The sequence below is a fragment of the Bactrocera dorsalis genome, chromosome 5, assembly GCF_023373825.1.
Source record: "Bactrocera dorsalis isolate Fly_Bdor chromosome 5, ASM2337382v1, whole genome shotgun sequence".
NCBI lineage: Eukaryota > Metazoa > Arthropoda > Insecta > Diptera > Tephritidae > Bactrocera > Bactrocera dorsalis.
The window spans coordinates 33630826-33647125 of NC_064307.1; the positions used below are offsets into that span (position 1 = coordinate 33630826).

Here is a 16300-nt window from a genome sequence, read left to right on the forward strand (position 1 = left end):
GCCGTTTTAACACGCCCTTTTTCCTCGTGAGTCAACCCGGCAAAGTGGCGTCGCAATGGCCGAGTTTAAAATATTATTTTCCAAAAATTTTAGAATTTCTTTGTTAATAGTGTATGATTGTAACAGTTAAAAATTCTTATAAAATGTTTCATTTTTTATATAAGAAAAAATTGTTGATAAAATGCTGTTTTTTACCGGAGGAAACCCATGTAAACCTTCATGGCTAAACGTTCATGCCTTTCAAAATTGTGAAACATTTTTATTACTAATATATATTTATGTTTCCTACTGCTGGCAAGTAAATAATTAGATTTATTAGCCATATAATTAGAAAATAATATACATATAGATGTGTATGTGTATATGTAAATATATAAGTATAAATGTAAATATGTATGTGTGTAGTAGTGTTTCTGTGTTACCTTTATCTTGTGTTTTGTCTTGTATTGCCGTTTCTTGGGCTAAAAAGAAAAAAGAAAACGCAAATGAATAACGAAACTTTGCAAAAAAATATTAATTAAAATAAAGTTTTGGACAGAAAATGAAATAAGCAAGCGCTAAACGTAGTGCGCGCACATAAGTCAGCGAAATATTAAATTAAAAGGATAGTTACAAAATTATATCAGCTAAAGGGCTTGATTGAAACCATTTTGTTGCAAAAATACTTCGCACTCTAAAAAGAAAAATGGCAGAAAACAAATAAGCTGCTGGAAAGCCAACAAGAAAAACGTGTAAACGAAGTAGAGCTAAAGAGCGATGCAGCACTGCAGAAAACTGCAATGATTGAAGTTCGTTAATTAGACTCATCAACGCGGAAGAACGACTTTGTAAAAGTACAAAATACGCAGTAATGGCGTAAAGCAGACGCAGCAAGACGAGCCGGAGAAGAGCAAGATGTATTAACCAACATATAGAAGGGCAGAACAACTTATTTTTAGTTGAAATGGGAGTGTACGCGCGATTCTAATTACGTCAGCATGTTAAAGGACTTTGCTGTTAGAGAAATTCAGCACTCCAACAAGTCTTAAGCAATTCAAACTACTCGTACAAGCCGCGACTTGATTTCAGCGCCGCAAAGCAAACAAACTTGCTGACAGAAGTCATTCTACGCTCGCTGCTGGAGCTTAGTTGGGTACTGTGCAGTGTGTCTTTTACGTAGAATTTGTGTCAAAAAACAAGAAAAACTAAATATTTTTCAATGCACTTCCTCCTGTGGCTATGACACACTAAGTATTACAATAAACTTTTGTATATATTTTTTGGCGGTATAAAAATCCAAGGAGTTTATAGTTGAGATTTGATTTAGAAAATATTTTATTTAATGAAAAAAATATTGAATTTTGCACTAATACGTTTTTTTTATTAATTTTGAATATATGCTTATTTTTAGAAATAAATATTTTTTTTTATTTATGAATTATTACAATTTTACAATAATTGAAATGTAATTTAGCTATTGAGATATATCCTATCTTCTAAGTTAGATCAAACTACATACACTGTGCTAAATTTTACTAAAATCGGTTCAGTAATTTAGGAGTTTACCCCGGACAAAGCCCGACACATTGGCATTAAAAATAAACTTTAATGAAAATTTTGTACTTTTGCAGCTATATTTTTAAGTAATTAGATTTAGTTATAAATGTTTTAAAAATATACATCATTTTTGTCGGAAATGCTCATTAAAAGTATAAAAAAAATATTATTAACGAAAATCTCCTACTTGAGAAAGCTCCACTGTGCTTTATTCTTGCACTTTTAGTACTTGTACAATTGTGAAATCAGCAGATATGCGTAATAGGGGCACTTTCATTTTCGTTTTCATTTTACATTACAACCAGCAACCCACTTTTGCATAGGAAATGCATTATTTTCGCACTGTTGATTAGAACTGTTGTAGCGCAAAATTTGGGTTATCGGGTCGGCGTTTAGCGAAGAAATTAGGCAGCTAAAAGAACTGTGCGCATTTTTTCTGTGAATTCTATTCTAGCTGCTTTCAAGCTTCAATTAAGCTGTGAATTCTATTCTAGCTGCTTTCAAGCTTCAATTAAGCTGTGAATTAATAATGTGCTGGATATAAGAAACTCTATACAAATTTTTAATTCTATAAATGAGATTTTCAACAAACGAGATATTAAATTCACTTCTCTTATTTCAATCGTAATGATAGTAGAAATATAATATATTATATCTATAACTACAAGGTTAGTATTTATTTATTTATGCAGATCAATTGTCCTTCCAGCATTTTTGCCAATACTCAAAGCACATAAAATTTCGTTTTTGGTGATTTTGATTAGCGACCCCTTCGATTTACTTTTTATCTCCTCCATCGTAGTGCAGCGTGGTTGATCGCTTCAGTTTTGGGAACAAAAACAGGTCACAGGGGTCAAGTGTAGGAAGCACGGTGGCTGCGACACCATATCTGGTTGTTTTTGGCCAAATATTCACGCACAAGCAACGATTCTTGAGCAGGGCATTATCACGGTGGAAGTCAATTTTTGTTCTTCGAGCAAATTTGCGGACTGCTTTGTCCGAATTGCTTTTAATCTGCAGGTATTATTTTTTATTGACGGTACGACCCTTTGGCTAGAACTCATTATGCACAACGCCCCTGAAACCGAAGACAACTGTTAGAAAAGCCTTCGCATTCGACATCACTTAGCTTTTTGTACGATCTTGGTTCATGTGGCAGCTTACATTTGGATGATTGAACCTGATATGACCTTCTGCAACGTAACGCTGTTTTGGTCGAAAGTGAGCAATTTTGACACAAAATTTGCGGCTAACCCAATCATTGGTTAAATCGAATGGCAATCGATATATTTAGTTGCTCATGAATTTCTCCGATGGTGATTCGACAATCGGCCTTGTTAATGTTTTTCGCCTTTTTTTGATGTGCTCGCTCTTCTGGCAGGCTTTTCGTCGTTCACATCTACTCGATTCTCTGAGAACATTTTGCACACCCATAAATCTTGTTTTTGACCAACCTAACTTCACCATATGCGACAGTTAACACTCGGAATGCATCCGCGTCCGCGGATTTTGCGCACAAAATTTTATACAGATTTTCGGATCCATTTTTTGGAGTAAGCAAAAAATCGAAGAGGAACCAAAACGCTTCCAAGCAAAACAGCTGACAAAATTAAGAATCTTCCAAAATGGCCGAACTTGTTAGCATAAGTAGGTATATAAGACCAACATAACGCCACAAAACAATCGAAAATGAAATACACGTAGCCCGCGAAAAAGCGAAATACGCGCGTCAGTCGTACATATTACCACTTAAGAATCAATTTCAAGCTTGGTTAAGGATGTAAAGACGTGTCTTAGCACTTTGCTGTGCCAACACCGGAAGCACCACTCATATTTCCCGTTCGTTTACCTTCGAAGCGCAATTATATTGCACAATTTCGCCGATTTATTATACCATAAGTCACTTGCATTGTATAACGTAAAGTCAATACGAATATCCTGTTACCGTTATTGCTGTTGTTAACACGTGTGTGAGTATGAGTTTCGTTGCAACGCTTCATTGTCCTTGTGACTGGCGACGCCATTGTCATTGTTATTGTCTTACGGTATTATTTCTCAATCTCTACATATTTCTCTTCATAGACGAGTCTACTTGGTTGGTGCTGAGTTGACAAACTCTTGTACGAGGATAACTCATTTTCGTATTCGTCATTGTAATGCGAGTCATCACACAGGAGAATATTGGTTTGCTGTAATGATGTTGAATCAAAGTAACAATGAAAATGAAATAAAATTCAATACAAATAAAATGTGGCAAAATGAAATTTCACGAAAGTCAATACCGATTGTGGTAATTTGAAGAAACGAAGCGTATGAATAGCAGTAAACGATAAGAGGCGGAACACTAGAACACTTGGGTTAATCTCCTAGCTGAGAGTCAAAGAATTTTAAAATACAGACACAAGTAAGAAATCCAATAGGATGAAGATTTAAGTACAGTTATTTGCAAAAAAGAACTGAAAAAAATCAAGTCTATTAAAACATGCTAAAGGCTTGTGCGTTTTAAATTTAAGAAGCTTAGAAGAATTTACTTTTAAATTGAAGGATACTTTTAAGCTGAGAAACATGGTTGTAAAAAAATCCTTAATGATTTTCTTGTGCCGCTAGCGGATAAAAAGGTACAGACTTATTTTCCGTCACATTTGCTCTTTTATCACGTAATATAAAAAGGAAACTCTATAACCGTACTTTTATATTCTTGAAGTATAAAACTCAAGGAATTGTGCACTATCGTGGACGCCGCTCCGAGTATCGGCAACTATAATTACATACCCCAAAACTAATAGAAATTTTCACTGAAAGTTAGCAGCGCCACCTCCAGCGTTTTGAAGGAACTACCTTCAGGGGTTCGCCGACCTAGCGACTTGTACTGTCAGATGCGGTGCATTGCAAGGTCAGCGCTAAGCGAAAGCATACTCCATGAGCTCTGGGTGAGTCTACTTCCGCCTTACATGCAGCTATCATCGTGGCGATAAGACGTTCCAGCCAGTCATAAGGTCATCTTGAAGTTAAATCTGAATTTACGCCGTGAGTTCCTATGGAATTATATTACAACAGTCATCTCACAGGCCATAATAGGTGCCGAATTTCTCGGACATCATGGTCTAGTTGTAGACTTGCAAGGAACTTGGTTTCGTCGAAACACCCAGAAAATTTTGTTGTCAAAAATGCATTTCCCAAGAGCAAAACATGGCAAGAAAAATCGCTTGGGACCATTTAAATGAGGGTGGATATAAAAAGGAGCTCAATGTATGGATGCCACACGAGTTAACCCAAGAATACTAAAGCACCGAATTTCCATATGTATTCACAAAAAAATCGATCGATGTCTGAAGCAGATGGTTACTGGTAGCATCGACAACGGCATACGGAAATGGTCGAGGGCGAATTGCGATGAGCTGGATCAAATGGTAACCAGCCCACAATTAACTGTCAGGGGATCAACTACTATGAGCTCATCCTCTATGGGCAAACAGTTTATCCGTATCTGTACTGTCAACAATTGGAACGTCTGACGTAAGCAATCCTTCAGAAGTGGCCAGCTTTGGTCAATAGGAATTAGAATTGACCACACGAATAGATAGTGGTTCTCCAAAAGCTTGGCCAGGACCATGGTTGGGATATTGTTGGGCACTTCATAGTTTCGACCTGAAGCCAAGTGATTACTAACTCTTCCTCAAGAGAATCTTTTGAAAATGGACTCATTAGAAGGGACCGTTTCTGTAGAGTGGAAATTCCCAGGAAGTTATTTAACAGAACGTTGCTTAATGTTTCATCAAAAAACCAAGAAAAAAGCTCCAATTTTAAGCAAAAATAATGGATTTATTTTTATTCGAATTCATAAATTATTGATCGCAGGTATGTTAGGTTAGGTTAGGTTAAGAGGTCGATCCTAAGATGGATCCCACTTGGACAGCTTAGAACGCCGGTTCGTTGTGTTATTTGAAGCTTCTAACAAATCGACAAAGCGATTAGAGTCTATCACAAATTTATTGAGATGACCAATATCAGTTTCGGGTTGGTTCCCCGAAGATAAGACTGCCGAGATTCTTCATTATCAATCGCAAGTGTGAACGTTTTTTATTTATGTGGATATTTTGCCATAAATGAATATTTTACGTGACAGTGTAGCTATTTTTGAGTTTCATTATACTTGAAAATATTTAATGACCGTTAAGCACATTTCGAAGTATTTCGAGTCTCATGCCAAAATTGCTTCTTTTATTCATGTAATTACGAAATCTCGAACCAATTATTTGAATTTATATTGACATTAATTTTCCGTATTACAAATTCTTGCCAGAACAACACGTCCATTTGTATTTCATTTTTTATTTGTTTCACTACTTAAGCGCCGAAGCCCAGTAATAAGCAAATTAAGAAGATGAAGAAATGTGGAAAGTATCAGAGACACACACAGGCACGCAAAGAGACAACCAAACGAATCGCAAACACTTAACACAATAAATCAAGTGCCCTCTGATGGCCATCCTCAAACCCACACTCTTACAGATAACTCTGTATATATGTGTGTATGTAGGTCGGTTGATTGGCTATGCAATCAATAATGTAAGGCGGCGGAAGTCTTGGCAGCGAAATAGTGTCACTCCACCCTGCTTTTTTATTGGCAATTCCAGCGATGATGCCACAGCAGCACATCATTTGTGCACTCATTCGTACATTCGCATTTAGTCATTCCTGTCGCAGCTATCAGCACTTCAAGCTGAAGTGTGTGAGTATCCTTGAACTGTATTTCGAGGAGGAGTGTGAGGCTTAAAGTAAGTAAATACCTATATAATATTGGACAAAGCACAGCTCACGCACACCAAATACCCAACACACTTCATTCGCATTAATCGAGCTGAAACTAATTGGACGGAATCGCATTTAATTATAACATAATGAGAAAATGATGGAAGGAAAGTAAGAGAAGAGAAAATAGCGAAACGTAAGATGAAAGGTAAAGTTTGGACGGGGAATTAATGCAAGAGCGGCGTGATGGTCAAAGAAAATGCGAACTGTTAAGATGATGGAAGTGTGATGCACAAAAAAACAACAATAAAATTGGTGATTTGTGATAAAATGTTGAATGTCATGATTGAAGCGGAATTAAGCTGACGAACAATAAATTACTTCAGAAATGGTTTTCGACGTTACAGAGGCAATGAAAAATTTTACTGAAAGGTTTTAAAAAAAATAGTAAAAAAACAAAAATCGATAAAATATTTGCTGCCAATAATTTTTTTGTTTTTGCAATCATGAACGTTACTGAGCGCAAGTAATGAAGCACTGAATTCATTGAAATGAATCGTTCTTCTCTGGGTCAAAAGGATCGTCCAGCCGCGAAAGGGGTAGCTTTAAACGGCACGCGAGGTTCACCCATTTTTGTTTAAGACTGCATGCTGACTATGAATCTTTGAACGGTTTTCCGTCTAAAGATATTGAAGCAAGAATGATCTTACTTGCCGGCTCCTCAGTTATTGCTCACACAGTCAGCGAGGTCAAGACAACCATAACCGGGCCGCTCTGATATCGGATTGAAAATTCAGCTCTCTGAAGGAGCCTCTGTGGTCGTTGTTGTTGTTGCTGTTGTTGTAACGGTTACACCGATCCCACTTGGGGGAAAGCAATAAGTTAACTGTTGTCAAAGTCACTTAACGGTATTCCCAGGAACAAGCTGTTTCTACGAGTTCGGACCATAGCAAGAGGGGAGTCAAGCTTAATTGGTTTCATTGAGCTTGTAAAGAGGTGCTCAGTGTCATGCGGGAACCCATTGCATGCAGAACAAATATTTCGTACGTCAGGGTCTACTCTGAATAAATAAGTGTTTAAGCTGTTACGGTCCTCAGAACGAAACTGCACTAGAGTCACTTTTGAGTCCCGTGGTAACTCGAGCTAATGTTCTGCTATCGGTGTTTCGAGTTCGCCATATTGGAATTGACACTGGGAGGAAGCCAATGAAGGTGTTAACAGCTTCACTGTGAATGGCGTGCCTAGGCCTATCGGAAATAGGTCGCTTACAAAATTTGGACGCCTTATTGTTCAAGTACGTCGACAAATTGGAGGCTAGAGTTCCTTGGCGGCGGCTCCGCTTCAAGCAGGTGACTCCAGGGATGGTTTCTGCGAAAACAACCGAGCAGAAACTGCTAGAAAGGATGTGTATTATGTTCCCTTACTGGAGGCATGCGGGCCTTATCCTCCTAAAATCCGAAAAGCGGTGTCTGAGAGGTCTGAATCTTGTTCATTTATGCCCAGCTTTATTCCCGCACAAAATAAAGGCAGAGCAAAGTTTTTTATATATTTTTCTTGCGAAAAAGGAGCGATAATTTCAATTAGGAGCCACTTCATGGTCTTTACGGAAGACGCCAGCAGAATAGCGTTAAACGCCGCTATTGTTTCCATTGTCAAATATGTATGATCACGTAGTAATTATTAAACATTTCTATTTCATTAAAAGTACTCACTTTTTTCACTTGAGTATGACTGCCGTTTTCTTATAATTAATTTTCCTTATTTTCGCTTATAACTTATAGAAAAACAGAATAGCACCTTCCACCACAATCTCGGAATCAAAAGCCATGCTTAGGAAAGGTAACCGCGCAAAGGCAAGGAAAAGGATATTTCACCGCAAAGCCTTTGTCATTCAGCGAGATGTAGTTCCGGCGAAGCCACTGCCATAGCTGAAGCCGTTTGCCAGCCGAGCAGTCAAACTAAGCTAAACTAATGTGGCGGCAAAAGTTTTACACTTTTATGTGGCTTTTAAAGTCACGAGCGAGCATGCAACGCTTGCAGCTAAGTTTGCTCATAACTCATTCAATTCACTCCCACATTCATTCAATTGAAAAATTTTCATATGCGGTCGATGAACTCCGATTACTCTTTTAAATCGGTTCCTTAGCTTACTGCGTAGGAGTTATTATATTCGACGCCATTTTTCTTGCTGACGCCGTAACCGCAAGGCTGCTACGCGATGCGGAAAGGGCGGTTGGACTGGGTGCGGCGCAATGTGATGCGGGTAGAGTCATTAGGGAGTTGGAGACATGGTAAAATATTTAATTCGGTTATACGTATGTATATTGTAGTTGAGGGCAACTTCTTAAAGCTTAATTGTTTTAATTTATGTCGGAAGTTATTGATAAATGTATGTTGTATATAATTCTGCTAGAAATGTCACATTTTAATATGATTAGGATAGCTCTTTTCATTTTTAATTCTTCGTTAAGAAGAGGGGTTACTTTGGACTGAGTAGGGAATTGAAAAGTAAATTCCTCTCTCGACGAACAAAGACCAAACTCTACAAGTCTCTCGTCACTCCCGTCATGCTATTTGGTGCATGGACAATGATATCACATGATGAGTGGGACTTAGGAGTGTTCGAGAGAAAGGTTTCGCGGAAGACTTATGGTTCCTTATGCATTGGCAAAAGCGAGTGCCACAGTCGATGGAGCGATGAGCTGTATGAGATATACGGCGGCATTAACATAGATCAGTGAAGAAAGCAGTCCATCTTCGAACGTTTTCGATTCTGTACTCGCCGGTGGAAGCAGAGGAGAAGGAAAACTTACATTCCGTTGGAGAGATCAGGTGGAGAAGGAGCTGGCTGCATTTGGTATCTCAAATTAGCGCCAATAGCGAAAAGAAGAAACGACTGGCACGCCGTTGTTCACTCGCGTAAAGAAGAAGAAGATATATTTTAAAGATAAAAGGCTTAAAAAACGTGACAAAATACCAACTACAAGTATACCGATTCTTCAGTAAAACATTAAACAAGTCAGAAATGAGTAGGTCGCGTATTGTATTCCAGGATTTGGCAACCCTAGTGTTTATAGTAAAGCTTAACGTTATACATATACAAACCGTTTGGACTTACAAGCAGTATTTATGTTGTTTACAGTAACTTAAAATATTCATTATGCCAAAAAATGGAATTAAATCTTTAAATATTTTCGTGAAGCTAGTATAAGATCAATTGTTATTCCGAAAAGTGAAGATGATGTGCGGAAACTGATATTGCAAAATCGTTATGTGACCTATCGTGATATTGAGACGCCTATTTACAGGCATTAGTGAGACCGACACATATTGAATATTGCATGAACATCTGACTATGTACAAATTTATTCCCGTTGGATCCCACATAATGTGTTCATTCGGTCTAAGAAAAGTTCGTGACGAATAGTGAATTTACGCGTATGAGGCCGAAAGTTAAGAACAGTCGTGTTTTCAGGAAAATCTCGTCATGTCCCAACCGCAATATTATAAGCAATAAACAGCGATTTGATGAGTCATCCATCGTATAATCCGGACTTGCCACCGAATGAATTTTTTTATTCCTGTTCGGAAAAAAATAAACTTAGAGGTCAACGGGTTTCGACATTCGGTTGATGTGTCCAGAACGTTTGTTTTGGAGATATTTCAATATGAATCGCAAAAGTTTCGACGATTGGTTCATACCCATGCAAAGTGTAGAGATCTTAATGGGCAATATTTTCAAAAACAATAAAGCAAGTTTCGCGGATTACTATTTGCTTTTGTTGTCAAGTTCCAAAATATGAAAGGTAAACCCATTAGTCGAAATATTTGATTTCCAGGTTGGTATAACTGTCAGTGATACTCGTAGTTGTGCCAATTGCCACATCAAAATAATCATTAGTATACGCTTGTCCTTCTGAAGTACAAAAAGTATATTCTCAACAAAATAAAGAAATTGGTGCTTGAGAATCGACGATTAACAGTCAGAGATCTTACTGGCATCGTTGGAATATCGGTAGGATCAGTGAGAACCATTTTGCCTAAGAAAATGAAATAACGACTAGTTCTAAAATCACTCAATGTTTTCGAAAAACAGCGACGCGTTAACCTCTGTGAATTAATGCTTTCCCTCGGTCAGGATATCATGAAACCCGGAAACCGACGATCAATCGGCCGAATATCATGGCAATGATAAGCCGAAGCCTTAAAAACCATGTCAAAGCCGATCAAAAATCAAGGTTATGTTAGGCTGAAGAAACATGCGTATTTTATAGCTAGTTGATTTGATAGTAAGGTAAAACCTTAATATTTACAAATATATAGGGAGCGATTCGATCGAATGCTTTTAGAAGCCTGTTAGTGACAATCGAATTTGAGTTTATCATAAACGTAATGCGTATAATCCAAATAGTTATAACTTAGTTAACAAAAAATGTGTTTATGTATGTTCTAACCATTTTTAAGTGTGTATATTTTCAGCAAATTTTTTTTGTATAGAACTACTTCGGCCCCAACATTTCTAAACAATATTTCTTTATAATTTTCTCACCTATTTCTCGCTAACAGCAGTGCTGCGAATCATTTGAGCATATAACTACAAGACCTCACGACAGAATAAAATAACAAAATATAGCTTTAATTTTATGTTTGCGTTGTCATTTTCAGAATCTAATTAAAATTATTCTTCGAGTCCCAATTTCTTTTTTTTTTGTTTTGGATAAACGACAGCACAAGATACCCATATTGTATTACGAGCTAGTTTTAGTCCTGTTAAATTAGCGTAAAGGGAATTTCACATTTATTCCTTCGCAACATGCAGACTACAATTAAATGAAATGTTGCTAAAGTAAACTTTAAACAAAGTGACGTGATGCTTTTAATTAGCGGAAACGCCCACACGCCACACAAATAGCATTTCGCCGCAATGGCGGGAGAGTTTGACTTCAGTTAACAAAACATTCAGAAGCGAAATTTACATACAAAGGATCTAAAATATGTCAAACAAAAGCAAAAACATACACAAATAAAGGGTGTTTCATGAGTAATTTGAAAGTAAATTAAAATTTGTTTTGCTTGAAGTCACGTAACTTGAGAAATACGAAAACAATGTCTTGCAGCAGACATTTTGTAAAAAAAACTATAATCTCTTGGTAATAGAAAAATATTTTAAAGTGAAAAAAATTCACTGAGGAAAAAAGTTTGATATCAAAACTATTTCCTGCAAAGTTTAAAAAATTATTTTTGAAAAAAAAAAATTTCAAAAAAATTGCAATTTATTTGAAAAAGAATTCACATAAATTCGCATAAACTTTGCATTAAAAAAATTAAGAAAATATATAATATCCTTATACACCTACATTTCTTTTAAAACTTCCAAATATTACGCATTGCCACACCCTTTATAAATACTTAAGTGTCGCATTGAAATGCCCAAGTGTGTTAGGAAGACATATGATATGCTTTCAAGTATTTGCCAACGAAATATGAACTTTGACTCTCACAATTACAATTATCCTCGCATATGCCCATACGCGACAGCTACAAAAACAATAACACAATTATGGAGTACATTTCAATAGCAACCAATAGCAACTTTGCGGCTTAACAGGATACTGCTATTGTTTGCGGCACTTGGTGCAGTTCACTTAATGAGCGAGTGTTGACTCACATGACACCGAAAATACACATATGTATGTATATGGTAAAAGTAAGCAGATGTGTGTGAGGATGTGTGGCATCGTTATAGTGACATTTGCAATAACATAAACAAGGAAAGCAGCAGGCCTTTAAAATAACATAAGTAGAGGGTTGAGGCAGTTAAATGAAAACCGACCAATATTAAAGTCCTCGTTGGCTCACGTTGCGGCATTTCTGTATGTACAGGAAGAGGGAGAAGTCACGTGACTTATTGTTCTTCGTTTTGAGAAGTAAACACCGAAGCTAAACGTATTTTGGAACCGACTTTGTCCAACAAGAAAATAAATCTAGAAGAGAATGATTGAACTTTAATGATAGCCAAAATGTATTGCTAAACCCAAAAATCATAGTAAAAGTTTTCTAACAAGATGTGTGTTCTCAAATTCACACCATGCACTAAAAGAACAAAAATAGCTGACTGTGATGGAAATTTTTTGAACTCAAAATCGTAATCGGGACACCACAAATACCCCACAGACCTCTTAGCACATTAGTTGCCACTGTTGCCTTCAGATTCATTCGGTAGTGTATCAGGTCAAAAACATATAGCAGATGAGGCTACTAGAATTAAATTCAAATGATTTTTAGTTAACACTAACTTTCAACAGACGCGTTTGTAAATTTGACAACTGTCGGATTACTAGTTTGTGAATTATATTATTTTGAGTGAAACGACTTTTGTTATTCAGAAAAAATGGATAAAACAAATTTCTGGAAAAATACAGTTGAAGAGCCATAGTTTGGATTGATCGACATTTTTTGGACCCTACAGCAGGGAAATTAACCATTGAAAAGTGGTTTGCTAAGTTTGAACGATGCGAAATGAGCACCGAGGGCGGTGAAGGCAGTTGACGCGCAAAAGAGGCTGTTACCGACGAAAACATCAACAAAATAATTTTGAAAGACCGTAAATTGAAGTTTTTCGAGATTTTTTCTAAAGAAATTAAGTGACAGTGTACATAATATCACTCACGATAATTTGATTATGAAAAGGCCTTGTGTAAAGTGGGTGCCGTGCGAACTTACATACTTTTGACAACTGAAAACAGCGACGAGTTGATGATACAGAGTAGTATTTGGAAACGTTTATGCGTAATAAACCTGAGGTTTTGCGTAGATATGTGACAATGGATGAAACATGGCTCCATTATCACACTGCGAAGGCAGTCAACCGAGCGGACTGCTCACGATGAACTCGCATAGAAAAACACACCAGTCGGCTGATACGTTAAAAAAAAAGACGCTACTGGACCGTTCGAAGGCCAAAATCTTCGAAAAAGAGCCGAATTTGTAAAAAAAAAAAGTATAAAAGTCAGTAAAAAAGATGGCAAAAATCCATAAATTGGGCTTTGAATTGTTTCATTATTCACCATATTCACCAGATTTGGCCTCCACGAATTATTTCCTGTCCTCAGATCTCAAAAGAATGCTCGCTGAGAATAAAATTTTCCTCAAATGAAGAGGTGATCACCGATACTAAGAACTATTTCGAAGCAAAGGACAAATCTTACAACAAAAATAGTAATGAAAAGTTGGAGGGTCGCCTCGCTATAATCAAAGTATCAGCCGTGAAGGGAGCTATGGTGAATAAAACATAGAAAGAATTTTGAAAATAAAAGCTGTATTTTTACTATAATAGGCTGGACACTTTTTGATTGACCTGCTAATACTTAGTTAGAAATCGCAACTAACTTAAATTGCTGTTTAGATTTAACCTGACGCTTCTTGGAGAAACTGGCACCGATTTTGATAAGTCGTTCGGTCTTCAGCGGAGAAACATCATGAAACTTTGATAATACTTAAACTTACTATTCTAAGTTGAGGATATATTATAATTTTGCGGTATTTATTATAATTTTTGGATGAATTTTCATATTTAATATTACTTTAATTACTACTGAAATAAAAAAAGCGATTGTGAGGCGTCAACAAGCGGTGAATGCACTCCAAAAAGGTCAGTCCGCTTGACGGTGTGGCAGTTAGACACAAAGCCCATTAAATGCACTCACACGCTTCTTTATAAATGTATAAAATATGAAAAGCAATGCATTGCTTGCCACACACGCGACAATCAGCAATCAACCGAGAGCTGTGTGCAATGTGCAGCGTGCAACATAACCACAAAATGTGCAGCTTAATGCACACTACACTAAAAGTAAGGATTATTTAATTACAGTTCATATGGAAAATTACTTCAGAAGGGTAATGGTTGAAGAGCGGCATGTTGCTGCTACAATTGTAGGTGGCAAAGAAAAGAAAGGTGAGTGAAGCGGAAACATGCGGGTGTGTGTGTGTTTGAGTGTGTGAATGTGCCTTGATAAACTTGTCATTGCAGAGCAAATGCCAATGCATGGCGACAAGGCTGCACACCTGTAAAATAGACAAGCGCCAGTCGGGGAAAGCGTGTGTGCGGGGAGCGCCCATGTGGCAGGCAACCATTCTGTACTTGTATGTGTATGAGCAGCAGCGCACCCTTTAACAGCTTATGTAATCCCTGTAGCGATTGAGGTGAATGCATCGGCATTCCACTGCATGCATTTTAACAAATGCCAATGTGTATGTGTGTGTGTGTGTGCGTTTGCCCATTTGTGTCAAGTGCTTGTGGCGGTTGCGCGCTCATTTGTGTCACTATTTAATGGTGTTACTGTGAATTCTGCCTCGCATCACGATTCAGATATGTATACACATATTATGTATTCTACATGCGGCTGCTGCTTGGGTTCAACTTTCAGCTATTTAAGTACGTTAAAAGCGAGAAGGAAGGAAACTTTCCGTCGCCGCAAAGATGCTGCGCTGCAGTAATGAATGCCGGCGGAAACCGTGCAAGCGAGAGGTGCTACTCTTGCACATATACGGGTATATGGTTACAGTTATATCTGCAACAGTTCATTTGGCTGCTACTGCTGGTGACGGCGGCGGTGACAGCTTGCTGGTGGCCGTAACGATGGCACGTCTACTGCTGATGACGTTGGCAATGTTGTGGTTGCGTCGTCATCACACCGAGACTTAGCTGCTCACTCACAGCGACTGCACTTAATGATGATAATTTCCGACAAATTTCTTTCTATTGCACTTATAACCAACTAACCAACTTTTGGCAGCGCAACACAAGCGTGGCAGCATGCAATATGCTTCAACAATGTGGCAAATTAGTCGTATTGCATTTACCCGCACCTTATCTACCTCTTATTCCCCCTTGTTCATATGAATATTTTGATTTTTTTTCCTGATTGCTTAGTCGTACATTAAGATACCACTTATTAACTACTGTCGTCATTGCCACAGCGCGCTTCACTTGTTGTTGCTTTGCGGTTCACATAAATAACCGTTGCAGCACTGTAGTTGTGTTGCCTTGCTGCTTGTTTGTTGTAACGAGTGAAGCACTGGGGCGTATGATTATCATTAGCTTGTCTGCTCTGCGGTTTCATGTTCAAGATAGCAATATCTAATGATGTGCTGCTTTGCTTGGTTGTGTCGCAATTACTTGGCTGCTGTGCCAATTACTTGACGTATACTCGCGTGTATATGTATGTGTATGTAAGTAGTTGTGTAAAACGAGAAATAAACTTTGTGTGTGCGCTTACCATTACTAAAGATTTGCAATTGCTTAGCCTTACCTGAAAGAGAAGAAGATATGATATTAAATTTCAATCAGTAAAATAGGCTTAAATTAAATATTATGAGACAAAAAAATTGAAAAAAATTTTCTCATTTTAAGTGTAAACTAAAGTAAAATATAATAGCAATAAAAAATATGTTTTTGCTAAGAATCGTTTTCGTTTTTAACCTTTGAATGAGGGCGGTCAATAATCGTTTTGATATATTTTTGTTTTTTATTATAATTATCTTTTGCTGTAAGCTAGGCATGGTCTGCTTAAAATTTTTTAAATATTTTTAAAAATTCGAGATCTTGTCAAATAAGAACTTCCCCAAATGTCTTTAAACGAGTTCCAACATCACGAAAATTTTCTACTTCAAAAAATCCTCAATTTTCAAGTTGACCCGCGTAATAGTTTCGGAGATACAGTCTTGAGTACATGTGCGCTCGAGGCTAGTTAGGCTAAGTGCGCCGTCTGTAAACACGTTTTTCTCGAAATTGTGCTTTCGAGATCGATTGGCAAGATTTTGCGAGAACTACTCAACCGATCTTCAAGAAGTTTTAGACAGGTCTTTGCGATACAATTCTTAAAGACTTTCAGTCAAGCCGAATTTCAAATATTTTTTTTCCAAAAATTTCAGAACTTCTATGTTACTAAGATGATTATGTATGACATCTCTTTACTATGGTGAACCATTTCTCCGAAGATTGCACCAT

General features: G+C 37.2%; 1 protein-coding gene across 3 annotated transcripts in view; it reads right to left on the reverse strand.

Annotated features, from left to right (window-relative positions):
- LOC105227140 (cyclin-dependent kinase 14) overlaps window positions 1–16300 on the reverse strand; it is a 335072-nt gene that overhangs the window by 61946 nt on the left and 256826 nt on the right. For 2 of the 3 annotated variants that reach the window (XR_003845847.2, XM_011206350.4), the window contains exon 4: window positions 423–461. The exons of the other annotated variant lie outside the window; for it this stretch is intronic. Coding sequence is in view for 1 of the 2 variants with exons in the window: in XM_011206350.4 (XP_011204652.1) it covers window positions 423–461 (39 nt within the window). In the remaining variant the exon portion in view is untranslated. The remainder of the gene's footprint in view (window positions 1–422; window positions 462–16300) is intronic. 3 annotated transcript variants of the gene reach the window in all.